This window comes from Lonchura striata, chromosome 28, assembly GCF_046129695.1.
Source record: "Lonchura striata isolate bLonStr1 chromosome 28, bLonStr1.mat, whole genome shotgun sequence".
Taxonomy (NCBI): Eukaryota; Metazoa; Chordata; class Aves; order Passeriformes; family Estrildidae; genus Lonchura; species Lonchura striata.
Window position 1 is genome coordinate 2,554,363 of NC_134630.1, and position 24,709 is coordinate 2,579,071.

The following is a 24,709-nucleotide window of genomic DNA, read 5'->3' on the forward strand; positions in this document are numbered from 1 at the left end:
GGCTGGGACCCCTCGGGGCTGGGACCCCACTGACCCCTCAGCCTGTGCCCGGGGGGTGCCTGTTCACCCTGGGCCAGAGTGGGGGGGGGGGACACACACCTGAGGGGCCAAGTGGGGATCCCACAGGGTCACCCCCAGCCCCAAGCAGCAGAATGTGGTTCTGTCCCCACCACTGTCACAGAATCAAGGAATGCTTTGGGTTTGAAGGGACCTCAAAGCCCATCCAGTGCCACCCCTGCCACGGCAGGGACACCTCCCACTATCCCAGGCTGCTCCAAGCCCCATCTATCCTGGCCTTGGGCACTGCCAGGGATCCAGGGTGGACACCCTGTTCCAGGGCCTGCCCACCCTGCCAGGAACAATTCCTGCCCAATCTCCCATCCAGCCCTGCCCTCTGGCACTGGGAGCCATTCCCTGTGTCCTGTCCCTCCAGGCCTTGTCCCCAGTCCCTCTCCAGCTCTCCTGGAGCCCCTTCAGGCCCTGCCAGGGGCTCTGAGCTCTCCCTGGAGCTTCTCCTCTCCAGGGCAGCACCCCCAGCTCTCCCAGCCTGGCTCCATGGCAGAGGGGCTCCAGCCTTGGCAGCATCTCCGTGGCTCCTCTGGCCTGGCTCCAGCAGCTCCACGTCCTCCTGCTGCTGTTGCCCAGGCTGGGGCAGCTCTGCAGGTGGGGTCTCACCTGAGCAGGGCAGAGGGGCAGAATCCCCCCTCCCCTGCTGCCCACGCTGGGCTCAGCCCAGCCCAGGGGGGCTCTGGGGTCAGTGCCCATGGCCGGGGCAGGCTGAGCCTCTCACCCACCAGCACCCCAACCCTCCCCAGGGCTGATTTCCTTGTGTTCATCTCCCACTCCGTGCTCAGGGCTGGGGCTGCCCAGACCCATGTGCAGGACCTTGGACGTGTTGGACCTTCTCCAGCTTGTGGAAGGATCCCCTGGGAAGCCTCTCCAGCACCTCCCCTCCACAACCCATCCACAGGCAGTGCAGTCCCAGACTCGGGAATGTGCATCTAGTCAACACTCTTTTATTAAAAACAATTACAAAAAGTTACAGGTTACAATCGTTCTGTACAACCCAACCAAACCTCTGTTGCCTGGGGAGGTGATGGCAGCCCGGGGCCAGGCCTGGCTCTGAGCACACCCATGGTGTGGCTGGATATGGTTCCACCCTCCCAGGGACATCCCCTGACACGGGCAGCCCCCCCACACCCCCACCCCAAAACCTCAGTTGAGGCTGGAGCGTGGGGAACGAAGGGAATGAGGGAGGTGCCATGGCCGGGAGGAAGCCCTGCCTGCCCAGCCCCAGCAGGGGGATGGAGCCAAGCAGCCCCGGAGCAGGGCAGCAGCACAGCGTGGCCAGGCCCAGGGAAGGAGCTGGAAGCAGGGGCTGCCTGCTGAGGAACAGCAGAGAGGCAAGAGCCAGATCGGAGCCTGCCGTGGCTGCTCCAGGGACATTCCACCGCTGCAGCCAGGGGTGAAGATAAATGGGGGATAAACATGGGAAAGAGGCAGAAGCAGGAACAAACCTTCCCTCCCCAGCTGGGAAGTGCTGAACTCTGTCTCTCCCACAGCCTGGCAGGACCAGCAGTGTTCCCTGCAGGCAGGGGGACAGGGGACAGCCCAAGGTGGCCCAAGGCTGCTTGGGGTGGGAGCCCCACGGCAGGGAAGGAGCAGAGCTGGATGTGGAGCACTGGGGGAGCAGCATCCCCAAAACTGGGGTAAGGAACTGCTGCCAGAGGAAACACAGAGGGGCTCAGCAGTAGCAGGAGTCTTTACAGCCCCACTTCTCCTGGTGGCTCCTGGCAGAGAAGCCACGTCCCTGCCTCCGAGGGCAGAGCGGGATGGGGAGAGCTCAGCAGGGCCAGCGGGGGGCTGGAGCAGGACACCCCTGTGCTGGAGCACAGCCCGGCCAACACTCCTGCCACAGGCTGGGACAGCTCAGCAGGACACGCAGGGGACACAGCTGTCCCCAGACCCTGAGCCCAGCAGGGGTACAAGGAGTGAGCAGGGCCTGGCTCTGACAGGAGCCAAAGCCCAGCAGCTCCTCTGCCCCAGTGCCCCAGACGGACACAGGGACACAGCAGCCACCAAGGGACACAACCCCAGTGCTGAGGGAGGCTGGGGGGTCACTGCCCTGGGGTGAAGGTGCTCCACGGGGTCCATGGGGATTGCTCCCCTCAGCTCTGCTGTCCCAGACAGCAGCAGGGGTGGGGCAGAGGGACCCCCCAGTGCCACCCAGCCACCCCAGTGACAGTCACACTCAGCAGCTGCTTTAGTCCAGGTGCCAGACACACGGCTGAGTCCTTTGCTTTCTGCACAACTCCCAACATGTCAATGAGGTGAAATTAAGGATTTTCCCCTATTGCTTTTGCCTGGACCACATCCCTGCAGCAGGGACAGGCTGCTGAGGCCACCCTTAGGTGCAGCCTTACCTGCACACCCAAAAACCTTGTTCCCTGAACACAAGCTCACTGGGGCTCTGCTGGAAGCTGAGGGGCAGGGAAGGACCCTTGTCCTACCCTGCAGTCATGGGATGCAGGCTCTCCCTGGCTCTGGGAGCTGTTTGTCCCTGTCCTGCCTCGTGGCTCCCTGAGGTCTGGGCAAGGTGGGACACTCGTGGTTTCCCCCTTTGCACTGACTACAGAACCAGGTGCCAGCCAGCTCTCAGCAAGGAGACCACCTGGGCTACAGCAGGTGGCAAATCCCAGATCCCACCTCACTCCTCTCCCTCCAGCTGCTCAGAGCTGGCCTCCCTCTTCTGCAGTTCCACAGTGGGACTGCACCAGGATCTCTTCCCAAGTGCTTGACCCTCAGCTCTTGCTTCCCACACCAGCTACACAATCCACTCACAGCTTCCTGCCCAACCTTCTTCCATCTCCCCCCTCTCCAAACACTGCTTTGGAGTACAGAGGCAATTTAAGTTATATTTGGGAGAAAAAAAAAAAAAGTAGTAAACAATCTACCTTTAACTGAACCAGAAAGATCCTTCTGCACATCTCCAACCTACCTCTAACAAGCTTCTCCTAGGAACCAAGAAGTTCTGGTTGTGCTACTCAAAACCACCTTGCCAGGCCCAAAAGGCAGTGCTTGGAGCACAGAGAATCCCTCAGGTGGAGTCTGAGGATCCGAGAGCCACCACCTGGACAGGGGGACTGCAGGTGTGTGCCCAGGAGTCCTGCTGGGATGGCTGGGGAGCAGGAACATGCTGCTGGCACGGGGACAGGGTGGCTGTGGGCATTTATTGCACTGCTTCTTCACAGAGGTGCAGGAGAACAGCAGAAAGACAACGCAGGTCATCGCTTCACCTTGGCATCCTCTCTGATCTTCCACACCATCAGCTCCATGCAGGCTCTGGCATCCTCACTGGAGTCGTGTCCTTCCACTGGGGACACAAACACAGGCGTGGCGGTGACCCCTCTGCCAGCTCAGCTCAGCTCAGCTCAGCTCAGCTCAGCTCAGCACAGGGAGTTGCCCAGGCAGAGCCAGCTGCTCCCTGGCCCCTGCAGCCACAGCCACACCTGGGAGCACCCCGAGCCACAGGTGGGGATTTAAAGAATTCCACAGAATCACAGAATGGTTTGTGGTTTATGGTTTGTTCAAGCTCATCCAGTTCCACCCCTGCCATGGCAGGGACACCTTCACTGTCCCAGGCTGCTCCCAGCCCTGTCCAGCCTGGCCTTGGGCACTGCCAGGGATCCAGGGGCAGCCACAGCTGCTCTGGGCACCCTGTGCCAGGGCCTGCCCACCCTGCCAGGAACAATTCCTGCCCAATCTCCCATCCAGCCCTGCCCTCTGGCACTGGGAGCCATTCCCTGGGTCCTGTCCCTCCAGGCCTTGTCCCCAGTCCCTCTCCAGCTCTCCTGGAGCCCCTTCAGGCCCTGCGAGGAGCTTTAAGGAGTCTCCAAAGCCTTCTCTTCTCCAGGCTGAACACTCCCAATGTTAAACGTGTATATTTTTCCACTAAACCCACACTTTTTTCTGGGCTTGAGCCTGACACCATCATCTATGGGAGCTCCCCCAGCAGTGTTTACAATGTGCTCAGGGAAGAAAGGAGGGGACAGGCCCCACTTCCAACAGCAAAGCCCTTCTCAGCTGGCCAGAGACAGAAGGGAGGGCAGGACCTGGCCTTGGCAGAGCCACCCTCAGCCCTCCCACACCACGTCCTTTGTCCCACTCAGCACAGGGAGGGAAGCAGGGAGAGCTCTGCCCTCAGAACAGGGCTCACACTGAAGCTGCGGCTGAGGCTTCTTACGCCAGCACATTCCCATCTACCACACACACGCAGGGCAGAGAACACCAGGAGCAAGAGGACTGGGGAGAGCAGAGGAAGGCAGGGCTGGGGAGAGCACAGGCAGGAGGAAGTGGCTCCCTCAGGGTCTCACCGTTGTCCTGGATGATGCGTTTGAGGTAGTCGGCCATCAGCGTGCGCAGGGCCCGCTTGTAGGGCAGCCCCAGGCGGTGGGGGAACACGATGGCTGTGTCCACCACGGTGCCATGGATCAGCTGGGGAGGGGCAGAGCAACAGGGTCATTTCCCCAGCCCCACAGGGACAGGCACTCCTCGGGATTAGCCACGCTGCAGAACCTCCTGGTCACCCCTGGGCTGCGTGCAGCGCCCATGGCAGCTTCCCACCCAACCAGTCTGGCAGGAGGCTCTGGCTGCATCCACGATGATTCCCTGGCAGGGTGTGGGCACATGGCATTCCCACTGCTGTGCCAGCCACAGGCCTGCCCCCACAGCCCTGCAACCTCACATTCAGATTTCCTGAATCCCAGCAGAGATTTGGAGCTGATCCTGTTCGTGTAACTCCTTAAGCCCCCAGCCCAGAGAAGTAGGAATAGCTCTGGAGTTTCTCCCAGTTAAAAACTAAACTGAAGAACCAGCTGACTGCACAACAGCCCCTTGTGAGTTGTAGCAACCTTTCAAACTGCTTCCCAGTCCAGTGAGTGGCATCCCTGCCCGTGGCAGAGGATTGGAACTGGGTAATCTTGATGGTGCCTTCCAACCAAACCATCGTGGGATTCTAAGATGGGGACAGGAGTGGGCAGGATGTACATCCCTCTGCTGCTGCAGGGCAGGCCTGGCCTTTAGGGTGCAGACCAACCCCAAATCCTCCCAGCTCCCAGCAGTGACTCAACAGGAAGTTTTTAACCAGCACCAGCTCAGCAGGGGTAGAATGGGACAAGGAAATTCTATCACTGAATCATATCAGTGAGTGTTTCAAGTTGGGACTTTTTAAAGGGCTTCTACTCCATCCCCTGCCATGGCACCTCCCACTGTTCCAGGCTGCTCCCAGCCCTGTCCAGCCTGGCCTTGGGCACTGCCAGGGATCCAGGGGCAGCCACAGCTGCTCTGGGCACCCTGTGCCAGGGCCTGCCCACCCTGCCAGGGAACAATTCCTGCCCAATCTCCCATCCAGCCCTGCCCTCTGGCACTGGGAGCCATTCCCTGGGTCCTGTCCCTCCATCCTTGTCCCCAGTCCCTCTCCAGCTCTCCTGGAGCCCCTTCAGGCCCTGCCAGGGGCTCTGAGCTCTCCCTGGAGCTTCTCCTCTTCAGGGCAGCACCCCCAGCTCTCCCAGCCTGGCTCCAGAGCAGAGGGGCTTCAGCCCTCTAATCCAACAGCTCAGCTATGAATTGTCACCATGCTGGAGGAACTGAGGATGCTGAACAGGCCCTGCACCAGGGGCTGGGGACAGCCAAAAGGCCCCTCCTGATAAAGCCCATCATCATAGGGCAGGCTGGCTCTTTTTAACACTGATTTCCTCCTCTCAGGCTAAGACAAGATGAATGCTTTGCTGTCATGAATTGCATTCAGTGGGAGCTGAAGGAATGTGGATGGAGGCAATCCCATATCCCAAGCACAGGAGTGAAGGGCAGGGCCTCAGAGATAAACCTGTATCCTGTCCCAATACACATGACTCCAACAGAACCCTGATAATCCCCTCTCCTCTCTGCCCCCAGGCACCAGCCCATGTTGCAGGACAACCCATAACTCCATCAGTAACAGCTCCACAACTGCCCCAGAACAGCTGCACTTTAACAGGAACAACCTGCTCCACTCCTCGGAATATAAAACTGCCAACGTTATGGATAATCTCCCCTGGACTGCACTCAGCCCTGGCACCCTCCCAGACACAGTGGTAATTACTTATGTAGATCAGGAAGAGTGAGGAAACAGGATAATAAAGCTTTAAATAAAACTTGAAATGTCATCAGCACTTGGAAGTTGCCACAGCCATTAGTGAGATATGGCTTTAGTGGCACAGCCCTCGGCCATTCTGCTGTGACACCCCACGGCTCTGCTGGATTGCTCTGGGCTCCTCTTGGCAGCAGCTGTGGTGCTAAGAGAAAATCAAGCCTCTAAGAGGCCAAGGCAGTCATCTCGAGCTGATCCAACTGGAAATAATGTCTTTCTGATTATGATGAAGCCTCTCCAAGGCTGGGATAAAGGGTGCCACGGAGAGGTAAAGTGTTTTACAGGCATTAAAAGCTCCTGCTTCCAACCCAGCCCTGGGAGCTGGCAGCCACACAGGCTTCAGCAGGAGAGCTGTGGGACAAAGAATGGCTGAGGGAAGTTCTGGCATGTGAGCACAAAGACTTGGCTCCTGCCTGCCACACGCTCTCCTGGTGACCCAGGACAAACCCCTGGGGCCTCAGGGCAGGACACACACCCTGGCAGGACAGCAGAGCTGGCAGAGGGATGGGCACACCAGGCCAGGCAGGAAACAGGACAGGTAAAAGGTCAGCATAACTTCATCAAAGCAACACCACAGTTCCTAGAAAAGCTGGCACAGAACAGAGAACAGAACAGGCAGTGGTGAGAGGCAAATGATTTGGGATCAGTCATAGAATCATGGAATGGTTTGGGTTGGAAGAGACCTTAGAGACCATCTTGTTCCACCTTCTACTAGACCAGGCTGTTCAGAGCTCTGTCCAGGGCAGCAGCAGCCACTAAGAGCTCAGGTGACACCACGAGTGACACACATGACCCCACTCCCCTGCACTTCCACCACAACCAGCTTCACACAGGCTCAAAGACTGGACAAACCATAGAATCCTGGAATGCCCTCAGTGGGAAGAGACCCTCAGGGATCATCAGCCCAGCCCCTGTCTCTGCCCAGACCCCCCAACAGCCCCACCCTGAGCAGCCCTGAGAGCGCTGTCCAAACGCTCCTGCAGCTCTGGCAGCCTCGGGGCCGGGACCATTCCCTGGGGAGCCTGGGCAGTGCCAGCACCCTCGGGGGGAAGAACCTTTCCCTGAGCTCCATGCCAAGGCCTGGCACAGCTCCAGCCCTCCCTGGGGTCCTGTTCCTGGTTATGAGAGTGAAAAGATCAGCCCCTGTCCCTCTTCTTCCCCCAGGAGGATGCTGAAGACCATGATGAGTCTCCCCTCAGTCTCCTCTAGGCTGAACAAACCAAGTACCCTCAGCTGCCCCTCATGAGGCTCCTCCAGACCCTTCCCCATCCTCACAGCTCTTCTGGACACTCTCTAATGGCTTCTTTATATTGTGGTGCCCAAAACAGCACACAGAACCTAAGGTGAGGCCACCCCACTATTGTGAACTGCTGGTCCTTGGAAAGAAACAGTTCCTAAATTTGCAGGAGACATCCAACACCTCCCAGGGGGGGAAAGCACCACAGGGAGATGTGAAGGCAAGAGCCCAGGTTACCTTTAGTGCAAATAAGTCGCTTTCCAAGCTGTGCCCTATCAGAATGGTGTCTGCACTGAACATGTTCAGTAGGACGGCTTGGACATCCCGCAGGGTGATGCTCGTGTTTTCCAGGTCCTCCTCTGTCACACCTGAGAATCTGCAGAGCAACAGGACACAGGTGGGGGTCCTTCATTTGAAGAAACACCTCAAGGCCCAAAGCCCTTAGGGAGTGGTGGGCAGTGGAGTTTCAAAAAGTGCTGCAAGCCACACCAAGTTCCTGAGAGAGCACAAAGCTCTGTCCCAAGGAAGACCATCCTCACCTGGTGTTACAGCCCTCACCTGGTGTTGTAATCCACCACCTTGGAGTCTGGCTTGACAAAGGTGTCGTACACCACTTTCAGCTCCGAGTTGATCACAGTTACCCTTGTCAGCTCCAGTCCTTGCTTAGTGTAGCACTGCAAGGACAGGACAGATGTGATAAGAGGTGCAGCCAAAACAGTGTGGATCTGTGGAGCCCCTCACCCCATGCTGCAGCTCCCAAAATGCAGCACATCTGGTGCAGCAAGGCCAGGCACAGCATGGGCCAGTCAGAGCCTGCCAGGGCTGCACAGCCCTCAAGCCAAACACACCAATCAATAAGAGCTCATTTACACCTCCAGCACCAATATTCAGAACAGAGAGAATGAGGTCAGGAAACAGCTTCCCTTCAGCCACTTGTGTCACACCTCAGCCAGTCCCAAAAAGCTTTATTTTGGCTTGGGACCCACCATTTCACAGTCTAAGGCGTAGATCCCAGGATAGCCATCAGTCGTGGGCAGCTTCTCAAAAGTCTTCACAAACCCATCCAGGCTCTCCTTGCGCCCGTCGTGCACGTGTTGCTGAAAGGAAAAGACAGGGAGAGCTGGTGATCAGAACAAGAACCCAAAGAGCTCACTCCGACAAACCTCCACTTCAACAAAAGTGGGGTTTTAATCATTTCTTAATGAGGAATAAGTTTTGCCTGCAGTAAGGCTGAGAAGTTCACAACCACAGCAAACACAGCCAAGGGCAGTCCTAATTCCAGTGGCACATCAGGGCTGGTGGCATCGTACTGACAACACATAGAGGATCAGGACATCACGTGTCTGGGGAGAAGGAGCTTTCAACATGGAGCAGAATTAGTCAGGAAGGGTCACACTGAGGCCTGACTCTGGTGTAACTCCAGCTCCTGGTTCCTGTGGCCAAGACAAGGCCAGGTGCAGGATCCCAACCCCAGACATCCCTGGGTGAGCACGAGCAGACAGCCAGCTCCAGAGCAATGTGTGCATCCACACCCAGCCAGCCCACACCCACAGGAGCTCCAGCCCACCAGCACTTGAGGCAATAAAGGGCATTTCCAAGCACTCTGCATTGTTCCCAGCTAAAGCTCCAGGTCAACAAGATCCAGCAGGAAAACTCAGGGAGTGTTTTCACAAGTGGTTTTAGCCAGTGCATGACTGAGCTGCTGTTGCAACACAGGTACTCCCACACTCCTCCACAGCACAGATCCCACTGGTTACCCTGAAACCTTCCTGGCAAGCAGGGGTTCTACACTGGAGGAACTTTAAAGGAGAAGAAGCAGGAACAGGTAACAGAAAGCAAGGCAGAGCTGGGACTGTCCTTTTGCCTGCTGACATGGCTTTAGGTAAAACCAACCTGCACCACACCCAGAAGTGATGTTCTCCCTCCCTTATTCATTCCCCAGTGAGGTTTTTTGTTGTGTTTAAGTTTTGTCTGTCCCAAAATCTCCATGTATTTGTGTACAACCACAGCAATCTGGGCACAGCCTCCTTCACCATGCTCAAAGTCGTGGAATCACTGAATCCTTAAGGTTGGAAAGGACTCTCAAGATCATCAAGTCAATCCAGCAACCATGGTCACCACTAAACCAGGTCCCCAGGTGCCAGACCCACATGTTTTCTGAACACTTCCAAGGATGGTGACTCCACCACTGCCCTGGGAAGCCCCTTCCAATGCTTTACAAACCTTTCTGTGGAGAAATTTCCTAATACCCAACCTCAACCTCCCATGGCTCAGCTCGAGGTTGTTCCTCCTGTCCCTGTTCCCTGGAGCAGAGCCTGACCCCCCCGGCTGTCCCCTCCTGTCAGGAGCTGTGCAGAGCCACAAGGTCCCCCCTGAGTCTCCTTTTCTCCAGGCTGAGCCTCTTTCCCAGCTCCCTCAGCTGCTCCTGGTGCTCCAGACCCTTCCCCAGCTCTCTTCTCATCTCTGGACACACTCCAGCCCTTCAGTGTCCTTCTTGTCGTGAGGGGCCCCAAACTGACCCCAGGATTTGAGGTGGGGCCTCAGCAGTGTCCAGCACAGTACAGGGATTCCCACAGGTCTCACCCTACAAAGAATGAAACTGTTCTGGTTTGTCTCGGGATTAAAGGCAGGAGAGATGAGGAACTGAGGCCCTTGCAAAGCTGACATGTGTGGGCAGAGAGGAAACCAAAGCAGGATTTGCATATTTTCCTGCACAGGTCACTACTGCAGGTGACCCCAGAGCACAGGAACTGCATCATTTGAAGTTAATGAGGCAGCTGGGCCAACACTGAGGCCAGTCTCTCCCTGATTCCACAGCCAGCACTGCTCAAAGGCCTCATGGATCACTGCTGCCCGGGTGCAAGGGGCTGCACTTGTCCACTCTGCAGCTCTGCTGAGGGAATGGGGAGAGCAGCTCAGCAGCCAGGAGACACCAAACACTTCTCCCTTGCAGCTTCAGCCCTTCCCTCCCTGGGTAATACAACAGAACTGAGAAGTGAAATGAAAACCAACCAACCGAACAAACAAACAAACAAACCCTATTAGGTATAACAAACCCTATTAGGTATTTTTGTTGTCCTGAAAGTGCCCAATTCTTCCTGGCTGGGAGGAGGGCAGGGAAGTTGCTCCTGTTTCTGAGAGCCGAGGAAGCACAAAGAGCAGGCGCTGCAGGCTCCCTGGAGCAGCACAGCTCCCTCCTGCCATCTCCTGCCTCGCTGCCTAACTGCAGCAAACCCAGCTCACTGCACACACCTGAGTGTCAAATACTGCACTTTCCCACCACTGCACAGCAAAACCATTTCAGTTGCACTTGGTTTTATCCCCTTAAGGGAAGCCACTGCTCTTCTAAAGGTTTAAGCAAGGATTTCCCACCCTGTTCTTGGACACACACATGAGCTTTTCTAACCAGCTTACTGCTCCAGTTACTGAGAATGGTGTCTCATTACAAATATTTTGTGCTTTCAAAGCCCTTCTTCAACACTGAAGGATTCTGTGCTCCCCAGTATCCCAAAATTTTACTGCATGCTCTGATGCTGAGCAGGCTGTGGATTCAACCTTAAATCTACCAAAGGGTGATGTGAAAACTGGGGGCTTATAAAAAGGAAAGAGAGGGACTTTTTATACTGGTATGGATGGACAGGACACAGGGAATGGCTCCACTGTCAGAGGGCAGGGATGGATGGGATATTGGGCAGGAATTGTTCCCTGGGAGGGTGGGCAGGCCCTGGCACAGGGTGCCCAGAGCAGCTGATTAAAAAAAAAAAAAAATCCTAAACTCATTAGGAAAAAAAAAAAAAAAGAAAAATAATAATCCAATCCCATCCAATCCAACTGTGCAGGGCAGGCTCTTATAGTGCCCAGACAACTCTTCCTATTGCAACAAACCTTGAATTTTGCTCAGAATCAACTTCTACCTCTAGCTTTTGGTTCTCCCCTGTGTGGCAGCTGCCAAATATAAAAATGCCACTGAAACAAGTGACAAGGAGCATGCCCAGAGACCTGAGAAAAGGCACAAAACAGACTGGGGATGTTGGGCTGGCACACCAACTCTCCTGCTGCCTAAGGGCAAGAAAAAAGCACCTGTGCTAAGGTACCCCAGACAGTGCTCTGCTCTATCTAACTCCACATCTGAGAGGGTTCTTCATTCTTTTTTCTAATGCTGGGCTCCCTCAAAAGAAGTTTTGTGATACTGTGGTGTTACAACAGGCTCCTTGGAAAGATTCCTCCCCTCATGACAACCAAGGACAGGCAACAAACAGAAAACTTGTCAGAAAAGATTTGTCCACCAGGATAAAATTACCTTAGCATGGGAATCTGGAAAGGGAAAGATGGGAAAAATAGTTTGGCACACTGTTGCCAAGGCCCTGAGACTGCTTCTTAAAAGGAAATCCCTTATTTCTCATTCCTTTGGTGATTCACTAAAGAACATGAGCTTTTCTATGATGAGCTGGGCAGCTCAGGATAAATGAACCCAGCTCACTCCAGACAGCTGAGTGTCAAACACTGGATTTCCCTTCCATTTCAGAGCAAAACAATTTAAGTTGCACTTGTTTTATCCCCTTAAGGGAACCCACTGTTCTTCTAAAGGCTTAAGCAAGGATTTCCCAGGCACTGCCATTGTGAGCAGAGCACAAATGTCACTGAGAATAAAAAGGTGTTGTTCCATCACTTACTTTAGCAACCTGGCAGCCTGGTGACCCCACAGCTCCAGAGCAGCAGCTGTAGTGGGTTTCCCACCCACCTGGCACTGAAAGAGTAAGAGATGAAGGGTCAGGGAGAAGACTCTTGTTAACAAGAGACCTGAACTTTGACTTTCACGTGCAGATCCCCTGGATAAGCATGACAGTAATGTGTCAGACACAGGGGAAAAGTAACTGTGGATTCATAGGCAGCAATCTAAAGAGTTTAAGTCTCTGGTACTCAGCCAGACAAACTCCAGAAGCCACTCAGATGCTCTGGTGGAAAACCAGAGCAGAGCTCAAACTAGGTTAGTGCCTTGCTGCAAATGAATTCAGCCAAGATCAGTGAACTCTCCTGGGAGTGACAGACCTCTAGTGCTCCCAGTCAGCCTTTTAAAAGGCTGATTCTTTTCAAAAAGCACAGGAAGGTTTTTTCCCTCACTTTTCTGAACAAGGATGAAGCAGCTCTGCTGCAGCCCCAGTGCCACATTCTGAGGACTGCCAAGCCCAGCGGCTCTTTGCGAGGTCACTGCAGTGACAGGCACAGGAACTGCCACCACCTGGGAGCGTGACACGCCCCAGAATCGAGCTCCAAGCTGAGGAAGACTCTGTGTTTGGACTGGAGCACAGGCAGCACGGGCCATCCTCCTGGCAGGGCTGTACCTCTCTGCTTGCGCAGCCGCCCCCAGTGATGCACACACTCCTCCTTGCGGATGCAGCTCCCCGAGGCTGAGACCATGTACTCGGTGCCACAGCGACAGCAGATCCTGCACGAGGCTTGGGACAGGAGAGAAACAACAGCCAGGTCACTGGAAGCAGCCCTTCCTACCCCTCACCTCCTTAACCTGACCAAAACAAAGCCAATCACAATCACTCAAGCCTCAAATGCTGTTAAATGATGTTTTCTGTTAAAAAGGATTCCAAATGTTGTTGCAAACTCCTATAAAGGCACAGCAATCCCTCTGAAATCACTTCCCAGAGGCAAACACAAAGACTCTCCAGTGGCTTTGGTCCTCATAAGCTGCCCCCAGCTCTGTCAAGGTTTGCTGCATTGTTTCTCTGTGCACAGCAAATTACGTTGGAGTCTAACACAGTTATTTTAAGAAACAGGAAAAATAAGTCATTCTTTGGACACCAGAGCTAATGAAGCCTGGTTTCCAGGGGATCTGTGCCTTGTCACTTCCAAATGACATTTTAGCTCTTCTAGGGCACAGCTTTTCTGTCAGGATTTTCCAGCAGCTAAACACAGGAGCACATAGGGCAGGGCCTGGCAACTGCTCCCTCCTACCACCTCTGCTTTTACTGCCCAAAATTTGGGGAAGGGAGATGCAAAAAGCCACTGGGAAGGAGCTATCATCTAGCTAGCTTCTGATCTCCATACAATTCCATGAGTTTTGGTGTCAGCATTAAAGCTGTTAGCACATTCCCAGCCCTGCCCAACTGGTCACAACTGGCAGCAACAGCTTTAGTTAAACAAGAAGAAATTCAAAGATCTTGCAACATCTGCAGGAAACTACAGGAACAAAACCAGGAACACGAGCTCAGGTTCATATAAAGGAGCTGGCTGGTTCCTGGGAAAAAAGGGCTCTCACAAATACAGCACTTGACAGTGTTAATGCAAGAGAGCTTTTGCCCAGGTTGCTTCAGCAACCACAGGACAAATGTAGGCACAAGGTGTTAACATGGATGAGCACTTAACACACTTTACTGAGGTCTCTCCACAGAGATGCTCAGGGGAGCGTGGCAAAGCACCTCAACAGAAATCACCAGTCTGGATTTTATCCCTGCTGCAGCACAGCCTGCCTCATTAACGGGCTGAGGAGCAGAAATCTTGCATGAGTTCAGAAAATTCAGAGGAAGATCCCATCCTGTCCTGAGAAAACCTGTGGGTTCAAGGCCATGTTGGACGTGGCTTGGAGTAACCCAGTCTGGTGGAAGGTGTTCCAGGGGGTGGAATGAGATGGGCTTTAAAGTCCCTTCCAATCCAAACTATTTTGTGATTTTATGATCATTTTGTCCAGCTGCAAAAAGGGCTCTGAGGAACTATTTGGCCCAGCAGTGCCATGAGATCAAATAGAAAACTCAGCAATTCAGAGCATCACAGCAGGAGCCACTGCAAAGCCAGCCTGGCCCAGTGTCAGTCCTTATCCCACCATAAGAGCAGCTCACACAGACAGAGACAGAAAAGAAATCCTTCCCCTGGAAGAGGGGGGGGTCACCAAGTGCAGAACAGGAGCCTCTTTCCAACCTGTTCGATTGCTGTTCCTTGGCAGCACAGAATCCTGGAATTGCTGAGGTTGGAAAAGACCTTTAAGATCAAATCCAAACACCAGCACCACCACCATGGCCACCACTAAACCATGTCCCCAAGTGCCACATCCAAACATCTTTTCAACATTTACGGGGAGATTACTCCACCACTGCCCTGGGCAGCCTGTTCAATGCTTCACCACCTTTTCCACAAATAAATGTTCCCTTATATCTAATCCAAACCTCCCCTGGTGCAACTTGAGGCTGTTTCCTTTTACTCTGTCGCTTGTAACCTGGGAATTAGAAATTAGAAACCTCCCTCAGCCCCATAGACTATAAACCCAAAACCAGCATTCTCAGGATGTGAAAGCTGAAGAAACTCTCCATGCAGCAGAGTTCTGCAGCCACACTCCCCATCACAACACGACCAAGGGGCAGCTCCTGCTGTATCCAGCAAATCCTGCAGAAGGAAAGAGGCAGCAGAGCTTACAGTCAATCACTTTCTTCTCCTCTGCAGTGAAGAGCACAGCACGTCCAGCCTTCTCAGGGTGAGGCATTGGGTACCCGTTCTCCTTGAGCTGCTCCTCAGTCATCAGGTACTCCTTGAGGCGCCGGTACAGGGCAGCTCCTGCACACAAACACAGAGCTCAGCTCTCATCACCAAAGCACTGCCTGTTTCTCTGCCTTTACCAAGTCTCCTGCCTTGATAAACTGAACTTCCCTCCCTATTCTGAACTTGCTTCTACTGCCTCAGCTCAGGATGGACAGAGGAATAGGTGTTGGGTGGTCATTTTTAAAATCTGGCCATTATTGTACAAGCTGATTTTTAAACTCCTTGAACAAGGAGCATTAAGTCTGGAAAGCATAGCTGGAACAGAATTCCTCCAAAAGGCCCATCTTCAGCCTTGCTGATACTGATAGAACCAACCTGATTTGGGTTGAAAGGGACCTTGGAGATCATCCCATTCCACCCCCTGCCATGGCAGGGACACCTTCCAATATCCCAGGATGCTCCAAGCCCCATCCAACCTGGCTTTGGGATCCAGGGGCAGCCACAGCTGCTCTGAGCTCCCTGTGCCAGGGCCTGCCCACCCTCACAGCCACGAATTCCCTCCCAATATCCCATCTAGCCCTGCCCTCTGGCGGGGGAGGCCATTCCCCCTTGTCCTGTCACTAAATGTGAAATTTCTCCCATTTGAATGTTTAAATTCAACAGCTGATAACTGGTAACACAACCCTCAAATACCCCTCAAAGGCCATGAATAACTCCCTAAAAACTTCATTATCAGGAGTTTCTTCCTGCTACTGATTTCAGGCTGCTTGTTTCGTTTCACAGAATAATAATAACTTCTTGCACTCTGCTCAATATCTCCTTTGGCTGCTGCATTAAACCCTTCCAATATTCCTGGGTGCCCTTTGATGTTGCTTAGCTGAGCTATACTGGCCCTTTTAAGCTTTCTCAATGTCAATTCCTTCTGCTCCATGGCCTCCCTGGCTCTTCTCTGATCTCCTCCACAATCTGCCTACATCTCTTGGCAACCAAAATACCCATAACTGATTTGAGCCCACATGAAAAATGCTTGTGGCACAACCCTTTGGCTATGATACGACCTTACTGTGGCATTGGTAAAAGTGAAACTGAGCACTGCAGAGATGGAGATTTTTAAGTGTGCCTTTTAATCTGACAGGCACATTGTAAAGAAGTGCTTCAGGGCAAGAAAGTTGAAGTAAAATAATGCCCAAAGCACAAGAGGCAGCTCTGAATGGTTATTGATGCTCCATCAAAGCCAGCCAGGCTGCAGCAGTGACCTCAGAGCCCCAGTGAGGACAGAAGGAGGGCACTGGTCAGTGGTGTCACCATCCCCCAAGGGACCCTGCAGCTCTGTGATGCAGCCAGAGAACAGAGAAATCCCAGCTCTTCAGGTCATAAAATCCTGAGTTAGAATGGACCCCCAGGGATCATCAGCCCAGCCCTGTCCCTGCCCAGACCCCCCAACAGCCCCACCCTGCCCAGCCCTGAGAGCGCTGTCCAAACGCTCCTGCAGCTCTGGCAGCCTCGGGGCCGGGACCATTCCCTGGGGAGCCTGGGCAGTGCCAGCACCCTCGGGGGGAAGAACCTTTCCCTGAGCTCCATGCCAAGGCCTGGCACAGCTCCAGCCCTCGCTGGGCTCCAGGAGCTGTCCCAGAGCAGAGCTCAGCCCCTGCCCCTCTGCCTCCCCTCGGGAGGAGCTGCAGCCCCGAGGAGCCTCCCCTCATCTCCTGTGCTCCAGCTGAACGAGCCAAGTGCCCTCAGCCGCTCCTCAGACCTTCCCCAGCTCCGTGTCCCTCCTTGGGACATTCTCCAACAGCTTTAGATCATTCTGACAGTGTGGTGGCTAAACTGCCCCCACAAGTCGAGGTGAGCCACCAGCCCGATCCTGCACCCCCCAATCAATATCACAGCTCAGCTCCCCCCTCACAAGTGAGAGCCCAGCAGGAGCAGGGTCTGACCTGTCAGATCCTCGGCTCTCAGGCTCCCTGAGCGGTTCAGAGTGAAGCTGGTCTTGGCAGCAAGCTTCCCTCCCAGCACAGCCTCGTGGGACACCACCTTCTTGTTACTTGTCTCTGCAAGGAGAAGGGAACAGCACAGGGGACAGAGATCAGGCACCCAGTGGGTGACTTCAGTCCTAGTTTGGGACACTATACATGGGCAAGAGGAGGGAGGACTGTGTCTGTTCTCTTTAACTCTTGTTTTGCTCCAGAAATGGATTCTTTGTGTCACATGCTGGCCCAGCATTTCCATTCCAGCACCACAGAGAGTATTCCGCTCACACTGTCAGCCTACAGCAATTTTAAGAGCAGCAAAGACACTTTTCCAGTTCTGCTAGAAACTTGTAGCTCTCCCTGCTCACTCTGCACAGCCAGCCCTCCAACTCACCAAAAGAGAGGAGCCAGCACAGGAACAACTTGAACAACTTGACCCCTTCATGTGCTGTGTGAGGGCATCACCCACCCCCAGGAAGCAGCTTTGATTCTGGGGCCCTGCAGACCAACCTCCCACGCAGGATCCTTCAGCTCCTTTCAGAAAGGAGCTTCAGAGCTCTAGAATATGCTCAACACATCAGACAATGGCAGAGAGGGGCTTTTTACTAATCATTAACTGGCAGCCCTCTCCTAAAGGCCAGCCTCCAAGTTCAGCTGCTCTGCCTAATGGCCAGGAACATAATGAAGACAGAGGGGAGAAAAAGGAAGAGACCAGAGGAAAAAAAATTCACAAGAACAGCACAAATTGATTGTTTAATGTACCCTCTCGAGAGCCAATAATGAAATGTCTTAACCCTCTTCGTTTCTCTCTTGAAGCTTAATGTGTGTAGCAGATTTCTGTGGTGATGGACGAGTCTATCACTTTGAAGGCATCATGTGAAAGTTACTCCATTAGCAGGGCTTTTCATTTGAAAGAACTTGTGCTAAAAAAAAAACCCACCCGTGTGGCATTATCTCCATTTAGGCTGAGAAAGCCAACAAAGCATTGTAGGACCTGCCTCTTGAAGGCCCATTAAGGCTTGCCAGGCTATAAAAAGCTAAACTGGAGCTGTTTGCCTTTCAGCATAATGCTGCTGAGAAATGGGTTCTGGCTTTTCAGACAAGTTTCTCTCTGTGGTTTGTAACCCCAGCAGGGCTCCAGCTGTTCAGGTGCAAGGTACCTACTGTTGGTGCTGGCTGGGGAGTTGGGCACGAGGCTGCGGAGCTTCTTCAGGGTGTTCACAGCCACGTTCAGGTAGATGTTGCGACTGGTGCTGCGCTCGTAGGCCACCTTCTCCTCTGCCAGGGCCTGGGAACAGCACAAGTCATCACCACACTCCTTCCACTGTCCACAGAACCCCAGAATGGTTTGGGTTGGAGGAACCTCAAAGATCACTTTTTCCCACCTTCCATTATCCCAGGTTGTTCCAAGCCCCATCTGACCTAGCCTTGAACATTTCCAGGGATGGGGCAGCCACAGCTTCCATTGCTTTTGGAGAAAATAAGTGTTTGGCTCTTAAATACAGATTCCAAGTAGTGATGCTGAGTATTTAGCTTTCCTATTTTTCAGGTTCTGTGCTGAAAAATAGAAAAGCTATTTAGTGTGTGTGCTTAGTGTGTGGGTCTGGGCTTCACATGAGGGGATGGTGAACTCTCTGCACAGAGCAGGGAGACAAAACAATTCCTGCTCCAGCTGGGCACCAAGGACAAATGATCCAAATCTCAGCCCAAGAGCACAAACAACGTGGAATGAAGAGAGAAGAACAAGCAGGATGGGACTGCCTGGGCTGGAGCTGGAATTGGACAATGAACTCCAAAGTGTAAATGGAGCAGAACTGATCAAAGTGAGAGACCCCGTGAGCAGTTGTGCATTTTGTGACCATTTTGGTTCATCTTGGGTGCAGCCCTGGCTGGGCTCTTGTGCTGCCCAAGGTAGATCCACTGAGGCCTTTTAATAAATCCCTATTTTATTCTTTAGCTCTGGCTAGTCTCTGTTCTAGCTCAGCCTTCACAAAGCATCAACCAAAAAAAAGCTGCACAACAAGGAACTGAGTAATAAATCAGAACATGGCACCAATATGTACTTGCTCAGGTAAGTAAGAGGAAAAAAGTTGTTTTATTTTAAACAAAGTGCTGGAAAAACACTTTTTTTTTCTTCATGTGAAACTTTCCCAAAGAGATTAACAAAAATTTCCTAATTAGCAAAAAAAAATTTTTTTCAAACTTCAACGTATTTTAAATTGGTAGAATCCCTTCTCTTTTTCCTAATATAAAGTCTGCTGCCACCTTGGCTTAAGTATTCCAGAGTTGCTCTTGCTCCCAGGAAGATCTAATCTTGCCATGTTTTCATCAAGTAATTCTTGTTCTTGGAACTGCCTGGGAAAGGCTGCTTTCCTCACCTTGGTGCAGTGCAAGTTCTTAACTGGTAAGAAAAGGAGGTTTGGCAAATGGTGACTCCTTGGGAAGGTGGAATCCCACAAAAGAAATCCTTGTGGTGTCTGCTTTGTTTTGGAACACACCACACAATGTCCCACATTTACCCAACTAACAGCCAAGCTTTTCCAATAAAATGTATTATTCTCTCCACTCTGCTTTTGGAAATCCTACTATACTGTCCCTCCTGCTAGAAGGTTCCTTAAAGTCTCCTTAATAGCCTTCAGAAGCAGCAAAGAACCAATTCCCAACTAATTACATCTATCCCAAACACCTTCCTGTGCTCAACACTTTGATTCCAGGAGGTTTTTCTGGCTGCAGCAGGGCAAAACATCTTTGACCACAATGCACATTCCTCTGCACTCCTCTTCTGGGGTTATTAAAGGCATCAGGCAAGCTTTCCAAATGAAGGGAAAGATGGGATTTCCTACTGGAAGCCCCCACTGGAATGACACTTTCTGTTGCCCAGTCTGGTAATATTTAATGCCAGTTTCCTCAGCTGTGGATAGGGGAGTCTTCAGGGAATCAGGGAATAGTTTGGCTTGGAAGGGACCTTAAGATCATCTAGTTCCCACCCCCAAGTTTCTGCAAGCATAAGTCCAATTCAGTTTTCTGGATTTGCTACCATTGTAGCAGGTCTTGGCCAAGGCAGAGGATGTCATTCCCTGCTGCAAAGGATATTCCTGAGAAGCAGGATCTGTACAGACCTTGTCGAAGGCTTCCTGGGATGAGGAGCAGAATTTCAGGCACTCATCGATGAAGAGATTGAGATACCTCTGGCGAATGTTGGTTGGGACTTTAGCACCAAATTCTGTGGGAATAACAGGCCTCTGTAAAGTGGTGCTCTGGAGGTGAGACAGAGAGAGAAAGAGGCTGGTCAGGCTCCAGGAGGTTGCTCTGAGGCTCTCCCACTTCCTGTTACTAATCATGGGATGACTTCCTTTTCGAAAATCTGCCCAAAGCCAAACTTAACACGCAGCACTTTTGGTACTAAAAATACCACTTGAGGCTTCACCACCTTCAGTGTTTTCCTTTAGGAAACAGCTGTATTTCACTCTGAAGTCAGGCAGGAGCCAAGGATGCAATGGCATTAGCCACACACAGCATTCCAAAGCAGAAAATGCTGACATTTCCACTGAGATCCAAGGTTAGGATGGCACCAAGCACCACAGGCTGAGCTGGAGCCATGAACACACAACACCAGCTGTGGGCTGCACAGACAGGTTTGGTTCTCTGGCTGTGAAGAGAGAACAGGAGGCCCCTCCTGTCACTTATCCCACCCCCCACTTCCTGAGGCATTCCTACAAATTGACTGCATTGGGGATTTTCTTCCTTTTTTAATGCCAATCATGATGTTTAAATCCTAGAAGGATTTACCCCTTCAATTTAATAGCATGTTCCTCAAAAGCTGCATGTTGGACTGAGCTATGACCAGCCACTGCAGCTTTCCATTTCACACTAGTTTATCCTCCACACCACAGCACACTCGCCTCTTTTTCAGAGAGGAAAATGTTCATTCATCTCTAAAATACCCAATTGTTTTGTCAGTTGTTCTCCATCCCACCCAAGAGATATCCATAAACCAAACCATCTGATGCAACCTGGAACAAAGACAGCTCTGTGGAAGATGTGAGCTTGTTCCAAGGGGAGCAACTGGTCCTGTCTTAATGGGAAAAGTGCTCATTTTCCCCAGACTCTCACCTTGATGCCCTGTTCAGGGGGATTTGGTCCTTTTCATTAAATATATAAATTCTCAATCTCTAACATTATACCCTTAAGCACCTCTGTAACTCTGCTAAATACTTCATCCTTTCAGTTATTTCTCTTATTTTGAATCAGCTTCAAGTTCTACATTACTATGGCGGCAGTTTGGATGGGAAAGGAAAAGAATTACTTTTCACTCTTCCAGAAATAATCAGAGCAAGTTCTGACACATCTTGACACAAACCATCATCAATAAAGGGATCTTTAATCAAGTCCTGGCACTACACAGTTCTGCCATCCACTCCAGCAAACAGCTCCTTATGCCATCCCCAGGCTGCTCCAGGAGGAATCCTGCTCTCAATTGTCTTAGCAAGTAACAGCTTCCCAGTGCTCATGGAAAGGAGGGACTTAACACAATCATGGAATGGTTTGGGTGGGAAGGGGCTTTAAAAATCATCCCATTCCCTCCCCCTGCCATGGGCAGGAACACCTTCCACTGTCCAAGGTTGCTCCAAGCCCCTCCAATCTGACCTGGGACACTGCCAGGGATCCAGGGGCAGGGCCTCCCCACTCTCACAGCCAAGAATTCCTTCCCAATATCCCATCTGTCCCTGCTCTCTGGCAGTGGAAGCCATTCCCTGTGTCCTGTCACTTTGCTGAGGAATTCATAGCAAAGGCACCCAAAGGCTGGACAGAGATCCCAGTGGATAAAGAGAAACAAAACAAAAGCAACTAACAAAGACAAAATAGTCTTTTCTTTAAACACCAGCAGCAGCACGAAGTTCAGTGCTCACATTTTACTATCTAGGTCACAGAGGGACATTATTCATCACCACCAATGCGGCCCACAGAGCCTGGGAAGGCCATGAATCCATCCCTGGCTTTTGAGCATGGGAGGTTCCAAGCCCCTGACCCAGACACACCCAGGCCAGTCAGCACAAGAGAAGGCTCAAATTGGAGACAAGTGATCAATATTCACAGAGATCAGAGCAGCATTTAAGCATTTCTACCTTTTTAAGCTCCTACGCCTTGAGTGTTTAATTTTTTATACAATGCTATCTAGGAAAACCACAGGAAGAAACAAACCCACTCAATCAACATAATCAAAACACCACTCTCAGGGACTGCTAAGTTTGGAACAGCAGGATCAAACATTCCACCCTCCCTGGGGAACGACAAGAAAGAATTCAAATCCCCCTTACCTGTAAGGAGGGAACATGTGCTACCCTTTTGGGCACGATGGTGCTGGTGGTCTTGGAAGCCATCCCAGCCAAGGTGCAAGGCTTCAGAGGAAGGGTGGGGGCTTCAGAGTCATTGGAAGGTGTGACACTCCTGCCACCAACAGTCGCCTTACTGCTCCCGAGGCCTGCAGGGAACACAAAACACTCAGGTGCAAATCCTGCCACGGGGCTTCAGGCTGCCAGAATGAACTCACTATCAAAGGTCAGTACTGCAAGCTGTGATTTCCTCAAATCCAGGTCTCCAAAGGGATACAAATTGGGCAATTTTGCCACCTTGCAGGCAAGGATGAAGAAATCTTCTGCCAGGAAACGTGTCTCATTTGGGTTTGTTTTGGGGTGACTGAGTCAGCAGAGGTAACTCTGTCAGCTGGAGGCTCTGACACCCCACACGTCAGCTCTGAGTCCTTCCACTACAAAGGCACAGCAATGAGCCTTCATTAGCACTTCCCTCCTGCTCCTGCCACCTCCAGGCTTAAACGGAAGAGGGAATGAAGAGCAAACACAATCCAAGGAAGAAACAGAAAAAGGAGAGTTGAAGTGAGGGAGGCTGGGTGAGACAGATGAGGCTGTACACATCTAACCCGTTGCTTTTCACAACAAGGTGGAATTTCCACTGGACACCCTCAGCAAAGATTCAGGTCATGGCCAGTCCTACACATCCCCTGACAGCTTCACACGTGCTCAGGGGGAATGTAAGCACACAGCAGAGTCTTTGACCAGGGGACGACAGGACAGCGATCCCAAATCCCGCCACTGGCTTACTTTGCTTGGCTGCTGCGGTGAGGGCTGCATTTGGCACGTGAGCAATCCTCCTCTTTTCTCCTGGCAAACAGAGAGAGGTCTTTTGAACAGTCCCAACCAGCTGTGCTGCCTGCTGCTGAGCCAGCTGGATCCTCTGGTAACACACCTCCTGGGCCGTGGGGGGACGGTAGGGCCGCACCACCGGCTTGCTCGGGGCCTCTGCCTGCACAGACAAACAGCATTAGGGCCAGCAGCTCCCCTGCTCCATCCACACCCCCTGCCCTCCACTCACCCCAGAAAGGTCTCTTCTCCTCAACCCCTCCCTTAGCAAGTGCAGGGTTTTGAGAGGACAAGATCCCAAGTGTCCTCCAGAACAAAATAATTAGGAGTCATCCTTCAACAAACACGGCATTAATGATTCACGCTCTGGGAAGGCCTCCCAGCTCACTGGCACGTTCCTCAATGGGCAGGTGGGATTCGTGAACTGCTTTTAGTGGTGTGATGCTCCCCGTGGCTGTGCCCAACCCAGCCCTGGGCTCTACCAACACCCTCAGCCTTGCCCTAGCACACTGACCTAGCCCTGTGCTGCCTACTTTGCTTTCTACTGCAATAAAAAAGTGACAATAATTCTCCACTCCTCTTTGCCACACGACACTGAGCTCCACTGCTCTCTCCCTGAGGAACCCCTGCATCCACTTCTGCACCACAGCAGCTCCCACCTCTCTGCAGCCCTGGAACTGTTTAAAAGCCTCACAGAGAAGTATTTATGGGATCAGAGCCTTACATAAACTGAGTTCTGAATTTCAAACAGGCTCTGTCCCTGCCCATTTCTGGAGGCACCTCACTGCCTCGGCCGTTACAGCACAAACAGGTTCCACACGCGTTTCCTTTGATGGCCAAATTTAGCTTTGCAGGAAAAGTGCCAGAATTTATGTCAGCAAAGAGAGAAGTTTCCTAGCACCAGAAGTGCAAGAGAAGCAGCAGTAGTACAAACTTCTCCCTCCACTTAACAGCCTTTGAAATGTGAGGAACAGGCCTCCCCTCCTGAAATCCCCTTGGAGGAGGATGGCCCAGTGCAACACCTGGGGGCAAGCTGGCACCTCCTGCATTCCTGGCCTCTGATGCTGACAGCTTCTGGATACCAAACTGGGTGCAGTCAGACATTAAATTATAATTACAGACTTCCAAGCAGGACAGGCCACTCATTTTCTGCATCACCTGCAATTCCTTTGGCCCCCATTTCCCCTGGCAATCAACCCCAAACTCAGCTCCCTCCCCTTCTCCTGCTCAGTCCTTGAGCCATAAATCATGAGCAAGACTGAGCAAATATTCCACTTGGAGGGACACAGCAAAGCACACTCTGATGTGAAAAGTGGCAGCTGAGGTGTTACAGCATCTCCTGGGCAGAGCTGGGAGCTGCTCTGAGCTGAGATACTGCAGGGAATGCAGGTCCTGGAGCTGCCCTGGCAGCTGAGCACACCAGATCAGCTCTGTTTGCCCAAGCAAAGGCTGTGCTGGGGCTCCCATCTTTGGAAAGCATTTTGGGATCAGCTGTCACATTAAAAAAACATATTTAAAGATTTGTACGTGTCGAAAAGGTACCTCTTTGCAATAAATATTTGAGTTAATGAATTTCCAAGCCATTTGCTTCAGTCTCTTATCTCTTCACTTTGGAAGAAAGGGCCCTTATCAAACCACATGAACTGGCTGGAGATATGCAGTTAAATAAAACCCA

At 52.3% G+C, this 24,709-nt stretch overlaps 1 protein-coding gene across 2 annotated transcripts in view; it reads right to left on the minus strand.

Moving 5' to 3' along the window:
• Positions 1-996: 996 nt before the first annotated feature.
• The window catches only part of REXO1 (RNA exonuclease 1 homolog), a 45,153-nt gene continuing 21,440 nt past the window's right edge, over positions 997-24,709 (minus strand). Inside the window, exons 4-16 of one of the 2 annotated variants that reach the window (XM_021528240.2) lie at positions 22,996-23,197; positions 22,195-22,358; positions 19,996-20,133; positions 18,041-18,164; positions 16,844-16,957; positions 14,844-14,981; positions 12,767-12,880; positions 12,098-12,171; positions 8,411-8,521; positions 7,983-8,098; positions 7,662-7,800; positions 4,374-4,494; positions 997-3,373 (exon numbers count right to left, since the gene is read on the minus strand). In XM_021528240.2, the coding sequence (XP_021383915.1) occupies positions 3,285-3,373; positions 4,374-4,494; positions 7,662-7,800; positions 7,983-8,098; positions 8,411-8,521; positions 12,098-12,171; positions 12,767-12,880; positions 14,844-14,981; positions 16,844-16,957; positions 18,041-18,164; positions 19,996-20,133; positions 22,195-22,358; positions 22,996-23,197 (1,644 nt within the window). In that variant the 3' untranslated portion in view covers positions 997-3,284. Of the gene's footprint in view, positions 3,374-4,373; positions 4,495-7,661; positions 7,801-7,982; positions 8,099-8,410; positions 8,522-12,097; positions 12,172-12,766; positions 12,881-14,843; positions 14,982-16,843; positions 16,958-18,040; positions 18,165-19,995; positions 20,134-22,194; positions 22,359-22,995; positions 23,198-24,709 lie in introns of those variants that run through there. The other variant, XR_013341215.1, reaches the window with a different exon arrangement.